Source organism: Leopardus geoffroyi, chromosome D4 (genome assembly GCF_018350155.1).
Source record: "Leopardus geoffroyi isolate Oge1 chromosome D4, O.geoffroyi_Oge1_pat1.0, whole genome shotgun sequence".
NCBI lineage: Eukaryota > Metazoa > Chordata > Mammalia > Carnivora > Felidae > Leopardus > Leopardus geoffroyi.
In genome coordinates this window covers 91,500,083-91,521,026 of record NC_059342.1, presented here as the reverse complement: position 1 = coordinate 91,521,026, position 20,944 = coordinate 91,500,083, and the positions used below count along the sequence as shown (strand labels likewise).

The following is a 20,944-nucleotide window of genomic DNA, read 5'->3' as shown; positions in this document are numbered from 1 at the left end:
GGACACCATGCCGACCGTGCTGCTGCCCAGGCTTGGCGACCCGGAGGAGCGGGAGAGGCGCCGGCTCACCGCGGAAGTGCGTGGAAGGGGGGGTGGGGCTGTGGGCTCCCCAGGGTGCTGGGCGCGGCGCCTCGTGGTGGTGGTTCCAGGGTGTCCCTCGAATGCACCGCCGGTCTGCTTGGTGCGTCAGAGATGCCCCTGCCCTCTTCACGCCGCTCGCAGTGGTTTGTAGTAGGAGCCCGTTACTTTGGCGTGAACACGCCCACGTGGCAGGTGGCCAGCTACCCACAGGGTGCTAACCAGCTCACAGAACTCCCCAGGTCTTAACCATCCGCTTTTGCAAGTGGTGGGCAGGGTGGCTGACTGCGGTCACTGACGTGTGCCGGCCCGGTGCCCCCCGGCCCCTCATGCAGAGGGCACTGCCACCCAGCCCCGACCCGTCTGGATATTGTGATGGGGACTGGGACACACAGAAACCTGGAGTGTAGCAGGGCTCAGAAATGTGGCCCGGTGCTCATTCCACAGGCAGTCAGCAGTCCACTCGTAAAGTAAACAGTCCACTCGCGAGTAAAAGCGGGGCCGCCGGCTAGCCCCCGGGATATGTTGGGGCTCCGATGTCGGGGCCGGCCTGTGAGTTCTGGGGTGTAGTTAATCATCTTGGATTCCAGTCGTGAGCCTGGAGGGCATCCCTGAAAGTTGGCGGGGGGTGGGGGGAGGGAGGTCCACAGCAGCCCCTCATTTACTGAGAGAGGAGGGTGGGGGGTGCCCTCCCCTGCCCTCCCGATTGGCCCGGGGCCGGGCGTGTCATACCCCCGCCCGCCATCACAAACCAGCACCCGTTCTCGTGGTTACGTCAGAACCTCGCTGCCCCGGGGGCCCAGCTCCACACGCCGCGCGTGGTTCCGCACACGTCCTGCCTGCCCGGCTCGGCTCTGCGGGGTCGATGCTGTAGCCGTCTCTACGTGTGAATCATTCCCCCAAAGGTGCCACGGCCAAGAACAGTCAGAGTCCGCCCCCAGTAGGCAGGCAGTTGGTGGGCAGTGAGCCGGGAGTGGCCGCATCCGGGGCCACCGCCTCCCCCCGCTGCTGTGTGCCCGGACGGCCGCCTTCCCGCCCTTGCGTTGCCCGCGTGGCCAGGTGGCCCGTGTTCTGTTACCTCCCTGCCCCAGCCTGAGAGCCGTAGTTAGAGTGGTTGGGTGACAGGGGAGGGCTGGTTTGACCAGGGCGACCATCGTGAGCAAGATGAATTGGCCTCACTGCGACCACTCGGGAGTCCGTGGGGCTGGGAGAGGCGGTGGGGCCTGCGTGACCGGCCCGTCTCTGCCGTACCTCCCCCCCCCGCCGTAGGTGCTGCCCAGCTGGGCCCAGAAATGGGACGTCAGGCCTCCGAAAGGAGCACAGTGGAAGCCAGGGCGTCCCCGAGCCGCTGCTGTGACGGCCAGTGAGCGAGCAGCGGAGGATGTCCACCACCGCGACGGTCGCCCCCACGGGGATCCCGGCGGCCCCGGGCCCTGTGAACCCGCCCCCGCCGGAGGTCTCCAACCCCACCAAGCCGGGCCGCAAGACCAACCAGCTACAGTACATGCAGAATGTGGTGGTGAAGACGCTCTGGAAGCACCAGTTCGCCTGGCCCTTCTACCAGCCCGTGGACGCCATCAAGCTCAACCTGCCTGTGAGTACCCGCTCATCCCTGCGCCCCTGTGGCCCCGTTCCTGGACGGACCGCCCCTCGGGCCGAGGCAGCGGTGGTGCCGGTAAGCCAGGCACAGCCCGTGGCCCTTGGTGTCCAAGGAGCGGCGGTGGGAGTGGGAGGGCCGTGTCCCCGAGTGTAGGGAGCAGGGCACCGAGTGTAGAGACCTGAGCCCTACGGGCTGGAGAGGGCGGGAGCAGGAGCCAGGACTCACCCGTCTTCCTTCTGTTCCCGTGTACCCTCCTGGAGAGCGCTGCACCCGCCCCTTGGGGTCACGTTCCCGGGGTGCTGCCCCAGCACAGCCTCAGCGCGGGCCATCCATCCGATGGGTTTCCCATCTGGACCCAAGTAGAGAAAAACTGAGCATTTGAAGGCGAAGCCCAGGGCCAGGAGTTGGTGGTCTGGGTTCTGGGCCCGGCTCGGCACCGGCCTCTGGCGGACCCCTGGTTTGGAATCCGGGAGGGGGCTTGGCCCCGTCTCTAGAATGCCAGTCAGCTCTGGGGCCTGCTCCGGCTGCACAGTCGCGTGCGTCTCTAAGAACCTCCCATGTAGGCAGAAGCCGTCGGGCGGGAGGCGTGGAGGGGTTTGCGGCTGGCCGGGCGCTCGCCCCACATCCTGCCTTTGACCCGGGCCTGGCGCCTGACTCACCTGAAGACACCGTGCGGCGTGCAGTCACTGTCCTCGGGAACAGCGGAAATGACCACGCGGTGGGTGCTGATGACGCCTCTGAAAATCTCTTTCCTAGGATTATCATAAGATAATAAAGAACCCGATGGACATGGGGACTATCAAGAAGAGACTAGAAAACAGTTATTATTGGAGCGCGAGCGAGTGTATGCAGGACTTCAACACCATGTTCACAAACTGTTACATTTATAACAAGGTAAGGACGCACGTGGCCGCGGGAGGGCCCTCGGGGCCGGGCACGTCACCCCCTGGCCCTCCGCCCTTCTGGCCACCGTCCCCACTCAGGGTCCCACACGCTGCCCGCACTGCCCCCCCCCCCACCCTGGGGGAGGGGAGGTAAAGGTGGGAACAGCCTTTTCAGAAGGAGTTTAGGGAACCAAATGCTTCAAACCGTCCGCGCCCTCGGACCTAGACACCCCTCCCGTAGAGATGCGGGCTCGCGTGTGTGCAGCCGCCCGAGACGGCGAGGACCCTGCACGATGAGGGAGTGTGTCCACGCAGTGGTTTCCAGCGGGAAGAGTAGATTAGGGAAGGTCCACGGGACCCTACATCCGTGGGGGTTTCGCCGTTTTCGATAATGACGTGATAAAGCAGAGACAAATGGAGTGGGAGCGGGTAGAAAGTTGTGTTTCCTCCACGCGATGGCCTGAAGGGTGGTTGTTACCCTTCCCGTCTCCACAGCGGGATGCGCCCCTCTGGCCTCCTCCCGCCTCCCGCCCTAGCGAATCTCTTAACAGATTCTCAAGTCAGTGTTTTCTTGAGCTACAACGAGCGATGTCTTTGGCGAGCACGTGGTTCCTTTCCCGACAAGTGACCTTGGCTCCCCCTGTGTCTTCAGCCCACAGATGACATAGTGCTAATGGCCCAAGCCTTAGAGAAAATTTTTCTGCAGAAAGTGGCCCAGATGCCCCAGGAGGAAGTTGAATTATTACCCCCTGCTCCGAAGGGCAAAGGCCGGAAGCCGGCTGGCGGAACCCAGAGCGCAGGTAAAGGGGCGGACGGGCACGGTCCCTTTATCCTGACACCCCCCGGGGACTGACAGCAGCATTTCTCGTGCGGGTCCCTCGGCCCCTCTGAGCTCAGTTTCCCTGTCTGTCGAGTCGGGGCTGTCTGAGGTCCCGCCGGCCCTTGGTGGCCTGTTACTGTCTGCCTTCGAGCCTGCTGTTGTGGGGAGACTGTGGTCTTGCCATGTCCCCATCCTCTGAGACCACCTCTTCCAGCAGTCTGGACAGGAGGTCCTTGTGTCCCCCCAGGACTTTGCCTCTCTGGCATGTGTGGCGTTCTCTGTGACAGGAGAGGGGCTGTGTGCCCTGTCGAGAGGGCAGTGGGGATTAGCACTGGGAGCCTTGGGGGTCTTACCTGGCCGGAACCTGGAACCGAGGTGCGCCCTGATGGAGAGGCTGGCGGGGGAGGCCGCAGTGGGTCCCCCACACCGCCGGCCATCACACTTCGCAGATGGGACTGTGGGTGGTTAAGGAGCTCTGCCTGGGTCTCTCAGCTGGTTAGAGGTGGAGTCTGAGTTAACCTCCGGTTTCGCGGTCCCACGCCCGGCCCTTCCTCCCAGGCTGCCCCTTGTCCAGCTTCCTTGTTGAGATTTTAGTCTCTGGCCAGAGGGAGAGCCTGGGGAGGTGTGTTCCGTGGAGGCAGCCAAGGTTCAGGGCCGGGGCCTCGGGGAGGGGCTCCCTGGCGCCGGAGTGCTCCGGCTGGAGGGGATGGTCCAGGAAGCTTCTAGAAGCTTCTAGAAGCTGGCTGGCAGGTAGAGCCTGGTGTGTTCAACGTGTTTTCCTTGCCTTCAAGGTACGCAGCAAGTGGCGGCCGTGTCCTCTGTCACCCCAGCAGCCCCCTTTCAGAGCGTCCCCCCCACCGTCTCCCAGACGCCCGTCATTGCCGCCACCCCTGTGCCAACCATTACTGCAAACATCACGTCGGTCCCCGTCCCCCCAGCCGCCGCCCCACCTCCTCCCTCGACGCCCATCATCCCCGTGGTCCCTCCCACACCGCCTGTCGTCAAGGTGAGCGTCCCTGGGGACGAGGTCAGCCGGCTGTCTGATGGCCAGGCCGGGGTTCCTGGATTCGGGCAGGTGTGGGGCGGGCCGGGGAAGCACACGGCCACCTGTCCCTGGGCACCGACTGCTTATCGGGTGTTGGGTACACGTGACTTTGGTTCTCTCCGTGCTCCTGATGCAGACGGGGAGACCGAGGCTCGGGTGGCTTTAGGTCACACAGCTGGTGAGGGCAGGCTGTGCTGAACCCCCACTTCTCTGGCCCTGAAGGCTCGGTCTTCGCTGTGCAAGGGTCCTGTGGGAAGGTGTGGGGAGCAGCGTGGAGGGACCTGCAGCTCCCCCGCTCACGCTTGCATTTAGGGCAGTGGCCCGGGTGCGTCACGGGGGGCCTTGCACCCGCCCCTGCTGGCGTGAGCTCCGGCACCATCCGTCCCCCCGGTGTGGCTGGCACTTCCGTGGCGGGGACCGTCCTGGCCGGGTCTGGGCTCAGAGCCGGTGCTCCCCGTGAGGTCTGGGGCAGGCCGCGTGCCGGACGCTGACGTGTGTCTTCCGTTTGCCCCTCACAGCGGCCCTCTGGGGCAGACAGTATTTCCCCCATCTTACAGATGAGGAAGCAGGCGCTCAGAGGGGTTAAGTGGCTCCCCCAAGGTAAAACGCCCCCTCCGTTGCTTTCCCTCCCCCGTGGTCTTCACCGCCTGCTCTTTCCCGGGCGGCGCCTGGCCAGGCTGCCGAGCACAGTGCCCGGCTGTTTTTGGAGCGTGTCCTGTTTGCCATGGCCAGATGAGCTCTCCGCCGGGCCTCTGTGGCACGCGCTTGGCGTCCTGTGGGTGCCCACGAGTGTCTGTGGACCGCCAGCTCGTGCCCCTGCCAGCCGGGGGGCAGTGGCTTGGCCGGGGCGGAGACCGTGGCGGCGCCCCAGGGAGCAGATCCCCGTGAGGCCGTCAGCCCGGGCGCTGCGGCTCCGAGGGGCGCCTCTGCCTGTGTGGGAGGCGGGGACGCACTGAGCCCTGGCCGTGGCACACACCGTGATGCCTGTGGGCCCCCCGGCCCGGTGCCTGAAGAGACGCGCACGCCCCAGGACTCCCGGGCTTTAACAGGTTCTCCCTCACCGGGCACAGCCCGTGTGAGTGCCCTGCACACGCCTGCAAAAGGCTCTGTTGGTCGTTTCAACAATCCCTCTCCTCGGGGAAAAGAGCTCTCTGTGGCTCCCGCTGCCTTTGGGGTGAAAGTCCCCACTTGCCCAGTCAGCCCCTGGGAGTCCTTGGTCCGAGACCCGCGGCTGCAACCCTGCCCTCCCCGCTCTTCCTGCCTCCGGGCCTCGGCCTGCTCCACCGTGGCTGCCCCTGGAGCCCCAGCTTTGAGGCCCTGATCTGGGGCTTTCCAAACACTGGCCTTTAAGAGCGGGGAATCCCGTTCATCTCTGCTGTCCCTTAGCCCGAGTCCCGCTTGGGGACGATCCCGGTCCTGGGCTCATCCTGGTCATGCTGGCCTCTGGAGCCAGCACGGCCCCCGAGGTCAGACAGAGGCAGCCGAGTCGCTCGTGACAGCCTCACGCTGCTGGGGTGTGACCGGAGCCTCGGAGGCCTGGGGGCAAACGCGCAGGGCCCTCAGAGGGGCGGCTCGGGGGACGGTTTCCGAGTCCAGCCTCACCACTACCAGCTGTGTGACCTTGGGCCTGAAACGTGGCCCCTCTGAGCCTCGGCGTCCCGTGTGCCGCGGGGGTGGGGGGCAGCGGGAGGACGGGTGTGGCTGTGCATGCGCGTGCGCGCGCGGTCGCTTTGCTCGGTGCCTGGCCGATAGCGCCCTGGGAGCGCGGCTGCAGCCACCCGCGTCCTCGTGCCCGGGGCTCACCGGTCGCGTCGTCGCTGTCGCAGAAAAAGGGTGTGAAGCGGAAAGCAGACACCACGACGCCCACGACGTCGGCCATCACCGCGAGCCGGAGCGAGTCGCCCCCGCCGCTGTCAGACCCCAAGCAGGCCAAGGTGGTGGCGCGGCGAGAGAGCGGGGGCCGCCCCATCAAGCCGCCCAAGAAGGACCTGGAGGACGGCGAGGTGCCGCAGCACGCGGGCAAGAAGGGCAAGCTGTCGGAGCACTTGCGGCACTGCGACAGCATCCTCAAGGAGATGCTGTCCAAGAAGCACGCGGCCTACGCCTGGCCCTTCTACAAGCCGGTGGACGCCGAGGCGCTAGAGCTGCACGACTACCACGACATCATCAAGCACCCGATGGACCTCAGCACCGTCAAGGTACGCGGACGCGGGGCCCACTCAGGGCGGGGCTGGCGCGATGACCGCTGGCCGCAGGCGTCCCGCGGGCCCGGGGGCGGGGGGGGGGGGGCGCGCGTTCTGCCTGCTGAGCCTGCGGCTCCGGGGTCCTCGTCCCGCTTGCACCCGGGTCTGCGCTCTCCTTCCCGCGTCCCGTGCCGGCGCGTCTGCGGTTTCCGTGACCTCAGCAAGGGGGCCCTTTCGGGCGACCCACGCCCTCACTGGCCAGACCGGGGTCTCGGAGTGGGGCAGGTGGCAGAGCTGAGACCGAGAGCCCGGCGCCCCCCCCCCCGGTTCCCGTGTCAGGGGCTCCGCCCGGGGCTTTCTCGGGTGTTGCACCAGGCCAGGCCGGTGTTACAAGCAGAGACCGGGGAGAGAAAGTGCCCGGGGGGCGGCTGCAGCCGAAGGGCAGCAGACCCAGGGCTGGGACGAGCTCCCAGGGGTCTTCCCTGAGCACACACAGGTGGGGTTCCTGACCCTCTGTCCCGATCGGGCTTGGGCCCCAGCACACCTGCCCCCCTCCCCCCGTCTCCGGCCTCAGAGAGCGCTCCGAGCCGGCCCGGTGTTGGTTCCCGAGGTTCCAAGGAACGCCCCTGGCAGTGGGGGACTGTAGGCCACCTCCTCTGCAAGCTGCCCGTGTGGCCCCAAGAGCCACCCCACAAAGGGGAGTGGTGGCGCCTTTGCACGGATAGGGTCTGGCCCTGGAACGGCTGGTCTCCGTCATTCTGCCTCGTTTCCCAGTGTTGCCAGACTCGGGCAGAGTCTCCTTACTGGACCCTCCTCCCCCGGGCACGTGTGGGTTTCAGGCAGGACAGACCTGGCTGTCCGCGCCCCCCCCCCCCCCCCCCACCTCGGTGGTGGCGCTTGGTGAAGCATTCGAGTGACCAAGCCTCTTCCTCAGATACCTTAGGTCCTGCCCCCACTGGGAGCCTGGTACCCTTGGCTTTGGATGGTTCGTGACCAGCATGAGTCAGTACAAATGCAGGACGAACGCAAAGGTGCCAGCAAGGCAGAGGCCGGTGGAGAGCAGATCCCAGCTCTGTGGCTGCCTCCCTTCCCCGGGGAAGATTGCTAACCGTGCTTCAGATTCGTGCTTGGCCGAGGCCGGCTCGTGTCTCTAGCCAGTCTTGACTGTGGGGCGGCGGGAACACGCGCTCCCAGATGCAGTTCTTGGAGGCCGAGCGCTCACCTCGTGGAGGCTCTCTCCCTCCGTAGGGTCTGTGGGGTCCTGGCTCCAGGCTGACAGCAGGTGGCTGGCCCCCTCAGTCCCAGACAGGGCTGTCTGCCCGTCTCGTTCTCCCCATGCAGTGACCTGGCTGGGACTTGGGTTGGGGGGTACTGGGGCTGGGCCTTTCGTCTGCACACGCCCCTGCTGTTTAGAGACCGGGAAGCTGAGGCTGGACAGGTGGGTGAGTTGTGGGCGGAGCCAGGCAGAGCTCACGTCACCCAGATGAGGGCGTCGTTGGCAACAGTGACACTCGTGCCCTTCTTAATCCCCAGAGCCTTGGGGGGCACGTGAGGCCGGACGCGAGCAGCCACACGTCCAGGCCACACAGCCAGGGAGAGGCTGAGTGGGAAGCGCTGAGGCTGTGGGGAGGGGGCCGCGTCCTGCGGGGACCTGGGCGGTTTGCTCTGGTGCTCCCCTTGAGAAACACCCATCATCCGGGAGCCCCCGAGGAGCCCCAGCCAGCCGCCGACTCTCCTTGGGCCCCCGGTGCACTTAGGTTTAGCCTGTCTGTGCCTCAGCCCCGCCCAGGCGGCCAGCGGTCAAGTTAGCACCAGAGCCTGAAAATCGTACAGAAGTCAAGAGGGTCTCGGGTGCCCGTTTGTGCCCGGTAGCCGGGCCTCCCGGGGTAGGGAGGCTGTGCCGAGCGCTGGAGCCATGCAGCCTGGGTGCTGTCCGCAGCTCTGCAGCTGGTGGGAGAGGGGGCATGTATCCAGGGCGCTAGAGAGGCCGAGGGTCCTGGAGTCGGGCTGCACTCAGCCCACCAGAGTCCGGGATTCTGTTAGTCTAGGCTCAAATGAGCAGGTGGTTGGGCTCTAACCTGCAGGGTCCCGCTGCAGTGGCGCTCAGCGCCCAGGGAAGAGGGGCAATCCTCACCAACAGGAGGTCCCTGACTGATGATTTCTGCTTGGGCCTGGGAGAGCCAGGGAGCTCGCTCCCTCACCGAGTCTCCCCTCCATCTGCCCTGACTGGCAGCTTGTGCCCGTCCATGGTGGTGCCTCTGTGCTCGGCATACAGCCTGCCTGAGTCTCACCCCTGCCAGCCCCACCTTGTTCCACTGGGTCGGCCAGGACTGTCCAGTGCTGCTTGTGGGGGGGCGTCTGGGTCCTCAGAGAGGTGAAGTGAATGTCTCAGTCCATGACCTGAGGAGACCCTCCCCCCCCCCCCCCCCCCCCGCCCAGTGTTGGCAGTGACTTTTACCGGAAGCCCCTCCCTGAAGCTCCCCCCATGAGGGATTTCACTGTGTATAATGTCACACAATGTGTGGAAACCAGGGCAAGGAGAGCTTACGTGGCGGCTGCAGGAGCCAGGATGCCTCCTTTCCTTCCACCCAGGGCAGCGGCCTCTCTGGGGTGTTGTTCCAGGGGGTCCCAGAGCCCCCTCCCAAGCCCTCGAGTCCTGCTTCCTCCCTCCCTCCCTCCCTCCATCCCTCTCTCTCTCTCTCACTCTATTTATTGGGCTTGCTGCTGGCAGTGGTCCATGCAGGCGGGGCCTGGCAGGGAGTGGGGTTGCTGGGCGGGGGTGGCGCCCGTCACACCCTGTCGCTCGTGTCTTACAGAAGAAGATGGACAGCCGCGAGTACCCAGACGCGCAGGGTTTCGCAGCTGACATCCGGTTAATGTTCTCCAATTGCTACAAGTACAACCCCCCGGACCACGAGGTGGTAGCCATGGCCAGGAAGCTCCAGGTAACCTGAGGCGCTCCCGGGCAGAGGGGCCTTCTGGGCACAGGTGGGACCCAGCCCAGGGTGGGCACTCGGGAAGGACATGGGCATCCCAGGGGACATCTGGCCAGGAATGCCAAGGGACACGTTTCTCCCCGGGGGCGGACAGGCGAGCCACGGGCACACGCCCTCCGGGACGGGCGTGCGCTCCAGCTGGGCCGGGGAGGATGAGGGGGTGTCCATTCTCCTGCAGCTCTCCTGCTCTCAGCTCTGTGCCTGGGGGTGTGGGGGGGCCTCGCCACGAGGCTGCCAGCGAGGCTGCCGGAGGTTGTATGTGATGGCTGTTTGCGTGGCCTTTTCTGACGCTGAAAGTGGTTTGTGGGACGAGGTGTGGGAATCGTAGGGAAGGTGAGCCTGACCTTTGGTGCAGGGACTGTGTACCTGTGCTCTCACACCTTGCACACACAGACGTGTGTGTGTGTGCACATGCATGCGTGGGATTTTTGGCCAAAGTCTGGGTGCTGCGCACACGTTTCTGTGGGGGCCAGTATGCTCCCTTGGTGATGGGCGCTGTTGCTTTCATAGTTAACAGCAGCGGAATTTTAAATGTCGTGTAATTGGAACAGTATTTTGGAGGGAAGAGTAAAAAATCGTGGACCTCTACTCACTCTCTTCCAGCTTTCCGTTTCTCCAGGACGCAGTATGTTTGTTGCGTGAGATGTTCCTAGTTTTTTGCTTAGAATGCTTTTTTCTGTTTATCTTGCTCAGAACCCTTGACCACCCGAGACTCAGGGAGGGTTGGGGGAGAAGCCGAGAAGCTGTCTTTGTGCCGCTGGGTCCTCCTGTGGGGGGGGCCGTGCTGATGCGGGGTGGGGGGCCCTCTGTGGACCGGCTCCCGCTGGGGAGGAGGGCGGAGTGGCCTTGGTGGTCCCAGAATGCCCGGAGAAAGCCCGCAGGGTCTGCGGTTTCGGTTTCGTGCTGAGACCACACCCACCGTGCCTCGGAGCAGAATTCCCCTCCGTGTTTGCTCTGTGATGCTTCTGAACCCGGTGCACCGGTTCAGCCTAATAAGGGAGCCAGGCGGCCCTGGTGGCAGGTCGGGTGTGCAAGCGGAGGCCGGAGGCCGGAGGCCCCGCTTCTGTCCTGCAAAAGGTGGTTCTCGGCAGCACAGCCACAGAGGCCGAGAGCCGTGATTAGCGATGGCCGTTTAGCGCATGCGCTGGCACAGTGGTGCGGGGGCAGCTCTGGGGTCCATGCCCCTCCAGGCCACGTGCGAGGGCCCGGCCAGACCCTGGCTCTGCGCCTCTGTGTCTTGGGGGCGGTCTTTACCCCAGGAGGAGAGTCTGGGTCCAGAACCCGGAGCAGGTGCTTCTGGAGCTGGATAGCTCGTCACTGGGGTGGCATCTCCTCATGTGAGTCATCTGGTGTGGATGCAGCCGGATGAGCTCTGCAGAGGGAGAGCTCCCACGTGGCTGCGTGCCCCCATCTGAAATGAACCTGGGCAGCCGGGAGAGGGGACCTGGGCTGGGAGGTGCTCCTGAGGGCCTGGGTCCTGCTCTGTGGGGGGCTTTTCGAAAGCCAACTTTGACAGGACAACTTTTTTTGGGCCTGAATCGAAATGAGATGTGATGCAGCAGTAAAAACCCCAAGGTGACCCCAAGGGGGAAAGTAAACCAGCCCCCAGACCCAGCAGCTGGGGGCCCCACAGAGGTCGGTCACAGGTCAGACAAAGGCAGGTACTCGGGCTGCTTTGCAGGGGGGGCAGCCTCGGAGAGCCTCAGACCCAGAGGCTAAAGGGAGGCACCGGTCTCTAGAAGGTTTGCATGCTTGAGAAAGGGGGCTTTCAGACCAGTTCCTAGAAGGCTGTGTCTGTGGCTGGGGCCCCGTGGCCTGTCCCTGGACCTGCGCCCGGGGCCTGGATTGGGGCGGGGGGGGGGGGGGCAGCTTGGGGGGAGGGGTGCCTGCCAAGCAGCCGTGGGTGTATCTCCGAGGGCATCTCAGGGGCCCTCGGGTGTGGGTCCCCCACCCCGAGGGGCCGCCTCGTGGGCGTCCAGGACCTCAGGCGGCCCCTGCTCTCCCACAGGACGTGTTTGAGATGCGGTTCGCCAAGATGCCGGACGAGCCCGCGGAGGCACCGGCGCTGCCCGCCCCTGCGGCCCCCGTGCTGAGCAAGGGCGCCGAGAGCAGCCGCAGCAGCGAGGAGAGCTCCTCGGACTCGGGCAGCTCGGACTCGGAGGAGGAGAGGGCCACCAGGCTGGCGGAGCTGCAGGAGCAGGTGTGGGCAGTCGTCCGCTCCGGGGGCCCCTCGGCCGCGCCCGCGGGTCGGGGTCACGCCCGCCTGGCTTGCGGTGGCTGTTCCGGGGGTCCCGGCGGACCCCGGGTGCCTCGCCCGCCGCGGCAGTGTCTGAGGGGGGCCGGTCCCCCGGCCGCTGCGGGGGTGAGGCGGCCCGAGAGCCGAGTGCAGGTGCCTCCGCGGTCACCACGGTGGGGCTGGCGTTGGACTTGGGCTTGAGCCTCGTTAGAGGCGACGCCACAGGGAAGGTGGCCCTGGGTGCAGCCACCGGGCAGCCTGGGATCCGCGAGGATCCGTGTCCTCCCCTGCGAGGTGCCGCTTACGGTGGCCCCTCGTGGCCCATGTTGGGGGGGGGGGTGTCCCTGAAACGAGAAGTGGGTAAAGCACTTAGCACGCTACCAGCTGTGTGTGCTACCTTAGATGGGAGATGCTGGCGCTGGGTCAGTCTGTGCATCTGCCGTGTGGCCTCCCTGTGGCTTCTGAAGGAAGCTGCGGAAAACCTCCTTCGTGCAGACGAATAGACCTCTGTCTAACAGGCCTCTATGTAGACTTGCCTTCGTCTGGAAGATACCTGGTGAGAAGAACGTTAGCTACCATTTAAGGTGTTTTGTTTTTTTTTTTTTTTTTAATGTTTATTTGTTTTTGAAAGAAAGACAGAGAGGGAGAGCGTGAGCAGGGGAGGGGCACAGAATCAGAAGCAGGCTCCAGGCTCCGAGCTGTCAGCACAGAGCCCGACAGTAGGGCTCGAACTCATGAACCGTGAGATCATGATCTGAGTCAAAGTCGGAGGCTTAACCGACTGAGTCCCCCAGGCACCCTTGGCTACGATTTATCAGGTTGTTACTATGCACCTGTCCTGGTCTGCACGTGTCACCAGGCTCACCTGCTGGCCTCCTGGCCACCTGTGAGCTGCGTTTCCGGTGAGGACGGTGAGGCAGCTCTTTTCCAGCCATCACGGGCAGTGAGGGCAGAGTGGAGCTCGATGCCACCTGCTCTGGGACCTGCCTGCCTTTCCACAGCAGGGTGTGGCCCCAGTGGCCCTGGCTCACCTCCCCGCAAGGTTGAGGTAGCTCCAAGGGCACCCCAAAGTCCCCGCCACCACCTGTGGCCCCCTTGGGCCAGCCCCAGGGCAGCCTTGCTCAGCCATCTGCTATCTTCCAGCTGAAGGCCGTGCACGAGCAGCTGGCCGCCCTGTCGCAGGCCCCAGTGAATAAGCCAAAGAGGAAGAAGGAGAAGAAGGAGAAGGAGAAGAAGAAGAAGGACAAGGACAAGGACAAGGACAAGGAGAGGCACAAGGCGAAGTCCGAGGACGACAAGAAGGCCAAGGTGGCCCCGCCTGCGAAGCAGGCCCAACCGAAGAAGCCTCCCGCCAAGAAGGCCAGCAGCACGGCCGCGGCCAGCAGGTGGGCTGTAGTGCCTTCAGACCCCCTCGAGCCCAGTGCCCCACGTCCTAGGTGCTTGTGTGGTGGGCCGGGTGCTGGATCTGGGCCTTTGAGCCTTGGGGGCAAGTCCTGGTGATGCGGAGACTGGGCTCTCGTCATCCAGCGGGATGGGAGCTGGGTGGTCCTTGTCTCTCCCGCCTTTTGGGGAGACTAGGGGGACAGATGAGGCCCCTGCTGCGAAGACTGGGCTCTGGGGGGCCTTGCTCAGCCGTCCGTGCAGCTAGCCTCTCGATCTCGGGCACCATCTGGCACAGACCTTGGCATCTCCAGGCTTTGGGGATGTTTTCCTGATTTGATCTGGGGGCACTGCACCTTGGCAGAGATCCTGCTCTCTGGTCTGCCTACCTTCTGTCTTCACTCTTGCCACACCAGCCACTGCCCTGAGGAGTGCCTGCCCCTGCCCGGACAATGGGGAGAGGAGGACGGGGGGAAGGCATGCCTCTCCCGCAAGGTAGAAGGCAGGCTTCCCAGAGGAGGGGTGACCGCTGTGCAAGAGCAAGTCGGGTTAGGGTTCCGAGGGTCGGGAACAGTGGGGACAAAGCCATGGAACCCAGCAGAAGCGTTCTAGAAACCAGTGGGAATTAGGATGAGGTCGGCTCCACTGAGGAACAGAGAGTGGGTCGGGAAGAGGAGTGGCTGAGGTTGGCTAGCTTTGTTGCGGCTTCTTGTTTTATCCCCTGAGTCAGTGAAGGGGAGTCAGGAAGCGTTGGAGCTAGAAGTGGTCAGATCCTGGTCCGTGTGGAGAATGGGTCAGTGGGAGGCAGTAATGGGAGGAAGGACACCCTGGGAGGTTTTGTGGTTCTTCAGGCAAGAGAGGCCCGGGTGGCTGTGGAGGTGGGAGGCCAAAGGGACAGGCCGTGGTGCCTGGAAGCCAGAGGACAGAGGCATGTGGACTCTGGCAGCTGGGTTGACGGCAGCATTGTCCAGAGGTGGTGGTGGGAATACTCGGGTTTTGCCCTTCCTCCCTCAGATTTTCTCGTACTCTCTGTCTGGATTTGGTGTCAGTATAACACTGGCCTCAAAAATGAGTTGGGAGGTGCTCTCTCTTATTTTCTGGGTAGATGTGTAGAGTTGGTGTTCATTCTTAAGTATTAAGTAGAACTCCCCAGCAAAAGCATCCAGGCCTGGAGTTTTCGTTGTTAGGTTTTTAACAATGAACCCAGTTATTTTTGTAGCTAGGGGACTAGTCAGCTTATCAGTTTCTTCTCGGGTGAGTTTTGGGGATTCGTGCCTTTTGACACATTGCTCCTTTCCCTGAATTGTGGAATTTATGGACATTGGTTTGTTTGCTGTGTGCCTGTATTATCCTTGTAACATCTGTGGGGTCTGTAGTGATGTGTCCTTTCTTTTATTCTTGGTGGTGGTAGTTTGTGTCTTTTTTCTCAGTGAATCTGGAGATTGATTGATTTGTTTTATTGGCCGTAGAAACAACTAGCTTTTAACGTCATTGGTTTTTGTCTGCTTTTGCTTCCTTTTGTTTATGGTCTTATTTTTATTATTTCCTTTGCTTGCTTTGGACTTAATTTGCTCTCTTGAATTAGGAACTTAGGTTTATTGATTTGAGATCTTTTGTAATGTAAGCATTTAGTAATAACTATTTTTTTTTAATTTTTTTTTCAACGTTTATTTATTTATTTTTTTGGGGACAGAGAGAGACAGAGCATGAACGGGGGAGGGGCAGAGAGAGAGGGAGACACAGAATCGGAAACAGGCTCCAGGCTCTGAGCCATCAGCCCAGAGCCCGACGCGGGGCTCAAACGCACGGACTGCGAGATCGTGACCTGGCTGAAGTTGGATGCTTAACCGACTGCGCCACCCAGGTGCCCCAGTAATAACTATTTCTATCTAAACACTATTTCAGCTGTACTCTATAAATTTGATATATGATTTTTTTTGGTTCAAAATATTTTCTAATTTCTCTTCAGACTTCCCCTTTGACCACAGGATATTTAAAAAAATTTTTTTTTCAACGTTTATTTATTTTTGGGACAGAGAGAGACAGAGCATGAACGGGGGAGGGGCAGAGAGAGAGGGAGACACAGAATCGGAAACAGGCTCCAGGCTCTGAGCCATCCGCCCAGAGCCCGACGCGGGGCTCAAACGCACGGACCGCGAGATCGTGACCTGGCTGAAGTCGGACGCTTAACCGACTGCGCCACCCAGGTGCCCCAGTAATAACTATTTCTATCTAAACACTATTTCAGCTGTACTCTATAAATTTGATATATGATTTTTTTTGGTTCAAAATATTTTCTAATTTCTCTTCAGACTTCCCCTTTGACCACAGGATATTTAAAAAAATTTTTTTTTCAACGTTTATTTTTGGGACAGAGAGAGAGCATGAACGGGGGAGGGGCAGAGAGAGAGGGAGACACAGAATCGGAAACAGGCTCCAGGCTCTGAGCCATCAGCCCAGAGCCCGACGCGGGGCTCGAACTCACGGACCACGAGATTGTGACCTGGCTGAAGTCGGATGCTTAACCGACTGCGCCACCCAGGTGCCCCACTAGTTTCTGGTTTAATTCCATTAGGATCTGAGAACATACTTTGTGTGATCTCAGTACTTTTGAATTTGTTAAGATTTATTTTATGGCCAAGATTTGGCGAATGTTCCACGTGGACTTGCATATGTGTTCTCCCGCTGTTGGGTGTAGTGTTGCCTAAATGTCGGGGGGGGAAAGAAGACAAAAACATGTCAGTTGGGTTAATTTGGTTGATGGTGGTGTTGGTCTTCTCTCTTCTTGCTGATCTGTTGTATTAATTAATGTGAGGGAGAGAATCATTGGGTCCCCAGCCGTAATGGTGGATGTGTCTGCCTCCTTTGGTTCCACCGGTTTTGCTTCATGTATTTTGAGGCTTGGATTTTAGACACATTGCACACTGAGGACCGTGATGTCTTCTTGGTCAGTTGATCCTTTTACCATGTGCTGTTTCTTCCTGACGATATTCCTTTTTCTGAAGTCTCCTCTGTCTGACGCTAATACACCCACTGCAGCTCAGCTTTCTTTTGGTTCCCCCATTTCTTTACTCTTTGATTCCCCCATTTCTTTACTCTTAACCTGGTTCCGTCACTGTATTTAAAACGGGGCTTGTGGACCACACGTAAGTCGGGTCTTGTTTCTTATCCAGCCTGACTTTGTTTTTCTTTTAGTTGGTGTCTTTAGACCATTTATGTTTAATGTAGTAATTGTTACAGTTGCATTTTGGTCTGCCATTCCGTGTCTTCTGTCATCCCTCTGGTTTTTACTCCTCTGTCTCCGTTCCTGTCTCCTTTTGGATTATGTCAATATGGAGGTCAGTTTTTGACCTGCCGAATTTGAGGTGAATTTGAGATGCCCGTGGGGTGTTGAAGGGAGCTGACCACCGTAGTCCTTTCCTGGCTCAGGCTTGGAGCACCTTCTGCTGGAACAGCGTGTTCTGTATCTCTGCAGGTACACATGCAGCCCTCAGCCCACCTGGCTTCTCTGCCTGGGGCACCACTTTGGGCTTGCTCCTTGGTAAAAGAGCCTGGTTCTGGAGAGGAAGAAGGCCAGACAGAACGTGGGCAAGGGGCTGGGCTTCAGGGGGGCTGGAGGGATAGGGGCTGGAGGCTCCACGGGGTGGGGCGGGGGGGCGGTTAGGGACATGGGGCAGGGCCTCCATGGGGGCTGGGGGAACAGGGGTAGGGGCTTCACGGGGGACAGGGGATGGGGCAGGGGCTCCATGAGGCTGGGGGGACAAGGGGCAGAGGGGATGAGGCTGGGGCTTCATGGGGGTGGGGGGCAGGGGGGCAGGAGACAGGAGGATGGGGAAGGGGCTCCACGGGGGATGGGAGGACAGAGGCAGGGGCTCCGCATGGTCAGCGGGACGGGACAGGGGCTCTGTGCCACGGTGTTCTTTGCCTTGTCCCTCAGGCAGCCCAAGAAGGGCGGCAAGCAGGCGTCAGCCTCCTACGACTCGGAGGAGGAGGAAGAGGGCTTGCCCATGAGCTACGACGAGAAGCGCCAGCTCAGCCTGGACATCAACCGGCTGCCCGGGGAGAAGCTGGGCCGGGTGGTGCACATCATCCAGTCCCGGGAGCCCTCACTCAGGGACTCCAACCCTGACGAGATAGAGATTGACTTTGAGACTCTGAAACCCACCACGTTGCGGGAACTAGAGAGATACGTCAAGTCTTGTTTACAGAAAAAGCAAAGGAAGCCATTCTGTAAGTTGTGGGGGCAGAGCACTCTGCTTGCCATCTCTGTCCTCCTCCCCCCTGCCTCCCCTGCTTTCCTCTTCTGTAGGCCCGGTGGGGGGGGGGGGGTAAGCTAGGAAGTGGGGTGGGTCACTCTCCTCCCCCTGTTCCTGCCATGTGCCCCAAAGACAGGTGCTGATGGCTCAGCCGGGGGCCCTCCTCCCCTGCCCTTGGGCAGGTGGGCGGCACGTGCATGCCTTGGTGGTCACAGGGACAGGCAGGACCCCTGGGTCGGTCCTGAGCCTCCTGCATTCGAGTGCCAGCTAAGGCCTTCGCCTCAAGCCTCCCTGAGGCTCCGTTTGGAGCAGGGCTGCAGGGGACCTCTCGATGGTCCCCCTGCCGGGGCAGACCAGTTTCCTCTTACTGGGAGTTGAGGGTCCAGAGGCCTCGCGAGGCCCAGGACGGACATTGGCACTGGACGGGGACGAGGCACTGCCTGGGGCAGCGGGTGCTGGGGAGTGAGGGAAAGGACAGGCCCGAGGAGGCAGGAGAGCTGGGCAGTGCCCGGCCCCAGGGAACAGCCAGCGTGCGCCTACACCTGCATGTGGCCCGCTCATCGGGCTTTCTCCCTCACTCTGAGGGGTCGGTTGCTTCCCCCTGGACGGAGTCACACGACCCCCTCAGTCACGCACTTTGGGCCCTCGGTAAGTTCCCCTTGGACTCCGAGGTGGCGGCACAGGCGTGCGGGGCGGCCGAGCCGAGGGAGAGCTGCGCCCGTGAGGAGAACTGTGAGTTGGAGGGTCAGCGTTCAGGTCTCGACTCTGCCCTCCGCACGGGGGACGGTGTCGCCAAGCGGCACGCGCCCGTCTGTGCGCCGTGTGGAGCGGGGATGGCGTGAGGTTTGCAGAAAAGGCTGTGCCTGTGGCGAGGGAACAGCGCATGCGGGCCGGGGTCCGTGTCCCGGCAGGGAGCTCGGGCGGCGGCCCTGCCGGGGGGGGGGGGGGGCAGGCACAGCTCGCGAGCATCCGGGGGTGGGGGGAAGGGGGGGAGCTGGCTGGCACCTGGAGGCCGCCCTGCCGCGGGCCGGGTGCGATCTTGGCCCCAGGGGTGGCTGCCCGCCCTCGCCCCGCCCCGCCTTCTCAGCTCCGTGCTCTTCTGCAGCCACAAGCGGGAAGAAGCAGGCGGCCAAGTCGAAGGAGGAGTTAGCTCAGGAAAAGAAGAAGGAGTTAGAGAGGCGGCTGCAGGATGTCAGCGGACAGCTGAACAACAAGAAGCCTGCCAAGAAAGGTACCTGTGCGTGGGCCACGCTGCTGCCGAGGCGTGGGGTCCCCCGGCGGCCCCTGCTGCTGCTGGCGAGGGGGGAGGGTCGGCGGTAGGGCAGTGGCCGGCGGACCCGGGCTTCGGTCTGCGGCGCCACTGGCTCAGGGGCGGTGTGTCCTTAGGTGAAGCTCTCGATCTCTTGAACCCCCGAGTCCCTTGCCTGTAAACTGGGGACCCCGGTCCTGCAGGGAGGTTGAGCAGATGGGAGGCGTGGGTGGAAGCGCCCCACGCCAGAACCCCCGGAGAGGACTCTGTGGAAGGGCCTCACTGTGGTCTTTGGGGGTAGACCCCGTGGCTTGGGAGGGACTGGGGTCCTGGGCCCTGGCAGCGGGCTTTCTTCCCGGCTGCCCCTGGCCAGGCCCTGTGCTTTGTGGACCGCAGAGCCTTATTTTAGGTGAGCAGGTGATTTGAGTCGTTGTCTCTTTCCTCTGGAGCCTGTAAGAAAGGGCAAATAATTTTCTCCCAGCCCCAGGGATGGTGGCGCCCAGGTGGTGATCAGAGTCGGGGGCCCATCTGCACGATAGTGTGGCGGCTGGTGCCGCCGCCTTGCCGAGCCCTGCTCGCCCTGCCCGCTCCCTCTGAAGCCTGGGAGGGTCCCCTGGATCGCCCCTGGGAAGGGCAGAGTAGGCGGCACGTGACTGGCGGATGTCTTTATACTGCTCACCTCCCCCCACGCCCCGTCAGATCCTCCTAGCAGGTTGCACCTGTGTTTTCTTTTAGACTCGAGTATATTTAGTTTTGTTGACCTCTGAGCTAGTTTTACTCCCACTTCTGACACCAAGTGTGTGGGCTTCTGCTCACACGGACTCTGCAGCGCCAGCTGTGGGTGGGGTCCAGCCATCCAGTTCGGTCCTGACACTATTTACGTAGGGTTCGCTCAGACCCCCGTGGTGGGGGGTCCACCCCCAAAGACCGCCCTTCTCTTAGATGCCAGGTGCAAGTCCTGGGCCTCCCTTACCACCGACCTGTCAACTGGGGTTCCCGTGACCCTCTGCTCGGATTTGATAATTTGCTAGAATGGCTCGCGGAACTCAGGAAAGTGCTTTATTTACTGTGTCGTTTATTGTAAAGGGCACAACTCAGGAACAGCCGAAGGGGAGGGGTGCACAGGGCGAGGCGTGGCAGGGGTGAGGGCGTGGAGCTTCCCTCCCCTCGCTGGGCACGCCACCCTCCCCGCCCCTCCGCCCCTCCGCCCCTCCACCAACCTGGAAGCTCTGGGGAGTGAGAACATTTTAGCGCTCCACCTCCCCTGCCCTCCCTTCTCCGGAGTTAGGGGCCAGGGGGTGAAAGTTCCCAGCCCCCTCCACATGGTTTTCCTGGGGACCAGCTGTACCCTGAGTCGCTCATGAGCATAAACTCGGGTGTGTTGTAAAGGGGGCTCCGTGCAAATAACCAAAGACGTCCCCGTCCGGAGATTCCAAGGGTTTTAGGAGCTCTGTGCCCAGAACCCGGACAGAGGCCGAGCGCATCTCTTACCATACCATGATCTCATTAACGCGGTCATTCTTTTCAACAAACATTCGTTAATATTGACCGAGCGACGGGGCGAAGAAATGGGTGGGTCGAGGCACGGGACGTGGCGGTGTGACGCCGGTGGACGTTCCGGAAGGGCTCGCCTGGCGGGTGCAGGGGTGCGTGGGGGTGCGCGGGGGAGCGCCTCTCACCTGCCGCGTCTCCCTCAGAGAAAGCGGGCTCCGCGCCCTCGGGAGGGCCGTCCCGGCTCAGCAGCAGCAGCTCGTCCGCGTCCGGGAGCAGCAGTTCCAGCGGATCCAGCTCCGACAGCAGCGACTCGGAATGAGCTCTGGACTCACAGAACGGCACAAAACCAGCGACGTCGCACACGCCCCAACTCTGCAGTGTTCCCTTCTATGGTTAATATACTACTTTTGTTCCATGGTGTGCGGGCTTTCTTCTTAACTCAGTGTTATGGTAGCTTCCAGTTTTTGCTTTAATAGGTCAGAGATCTTTCTCGTGGGTACGTGAGGCTTTATGAGACGGTGCGACTCTGCATAAAGTCTTTGTAACCGACTTCGGTTGCTTGGAGATGGTAACTTCGAGCGCCGACCTGACAGCCGTAGAAAAAACATGCCAGATGCGGTCTGAGGTTTCTTGCGAAACGCCTCTCTTAACGCCCCACCTGGTCTCTAGCTCCGGAACGCATTGTTGCAAAGGAAGTTTCTCTGGATGGTACTGTATGGAAGG

General features: G+C 61.9%; 1 protein-coding gene across 4 annotated transcripts in view; it reads left to right on the top strand.

The window, feature by feature from the left end:
• BRD3 (bromodomain containing 3) overlaps positions 1-20,636 on the top strand; it is a 61,246-nt gene extending 40,610 nt beyond the window's left edge. For 2 of the 4 annotated variants that reach the window (XM_045468986.1, XM_045468984.1), the window contains exons 2-12: positions 1,348-1,672; positions 2,435-2,572; positions 3,215-3,362; positions 4,174-4,388; positions 6,254-6,625; positions 9,427-9,555; positions 11,615-11,806; positions 12,986-13,227; positions 17,160-17,452; positions 18,584-18,709; positions 20,425-20,636. In XM_045468986.1, the coding sequence (XP_045324942.1) occupies positions 1,460-1,672; positions 2,435-2,572; positions 3,215-3,362; positions 4,174-4,388; positions 6,254-6,625; positions 9,427-9,555; positions 11,615-11,806; positions 12,986-13,227; positions 17,160-17,452; positions 18,584-18,709; positions 20,425-20,540 (2,184 nt within the window). In that variant the 5' untranslated portion in view covers positions 1,348-1,459 and the 3' untranslated portion in view covers positions 20,541-20,636. Of the gene's footprint in view, positions 1-892; positions 1,138-1,347; positions 1,673-2,434; positions 2,573-3,214; positions 3,363-4,173; positions 4,389-6,253; positions 6,626-9,426; positions 9,556-11,614; positions 11,807-12,985; positions 13,228-17,159; positions 17,453-18,583; positions 18,710-20,424 lie in introns of those variants that run through there. The other 2 variants (XM_045468985.1, XM_045468987.1) reach the window with 2 other exon arrangements.
• Positions 20,637-20,944: the final 308 nt, after the last annotated feature.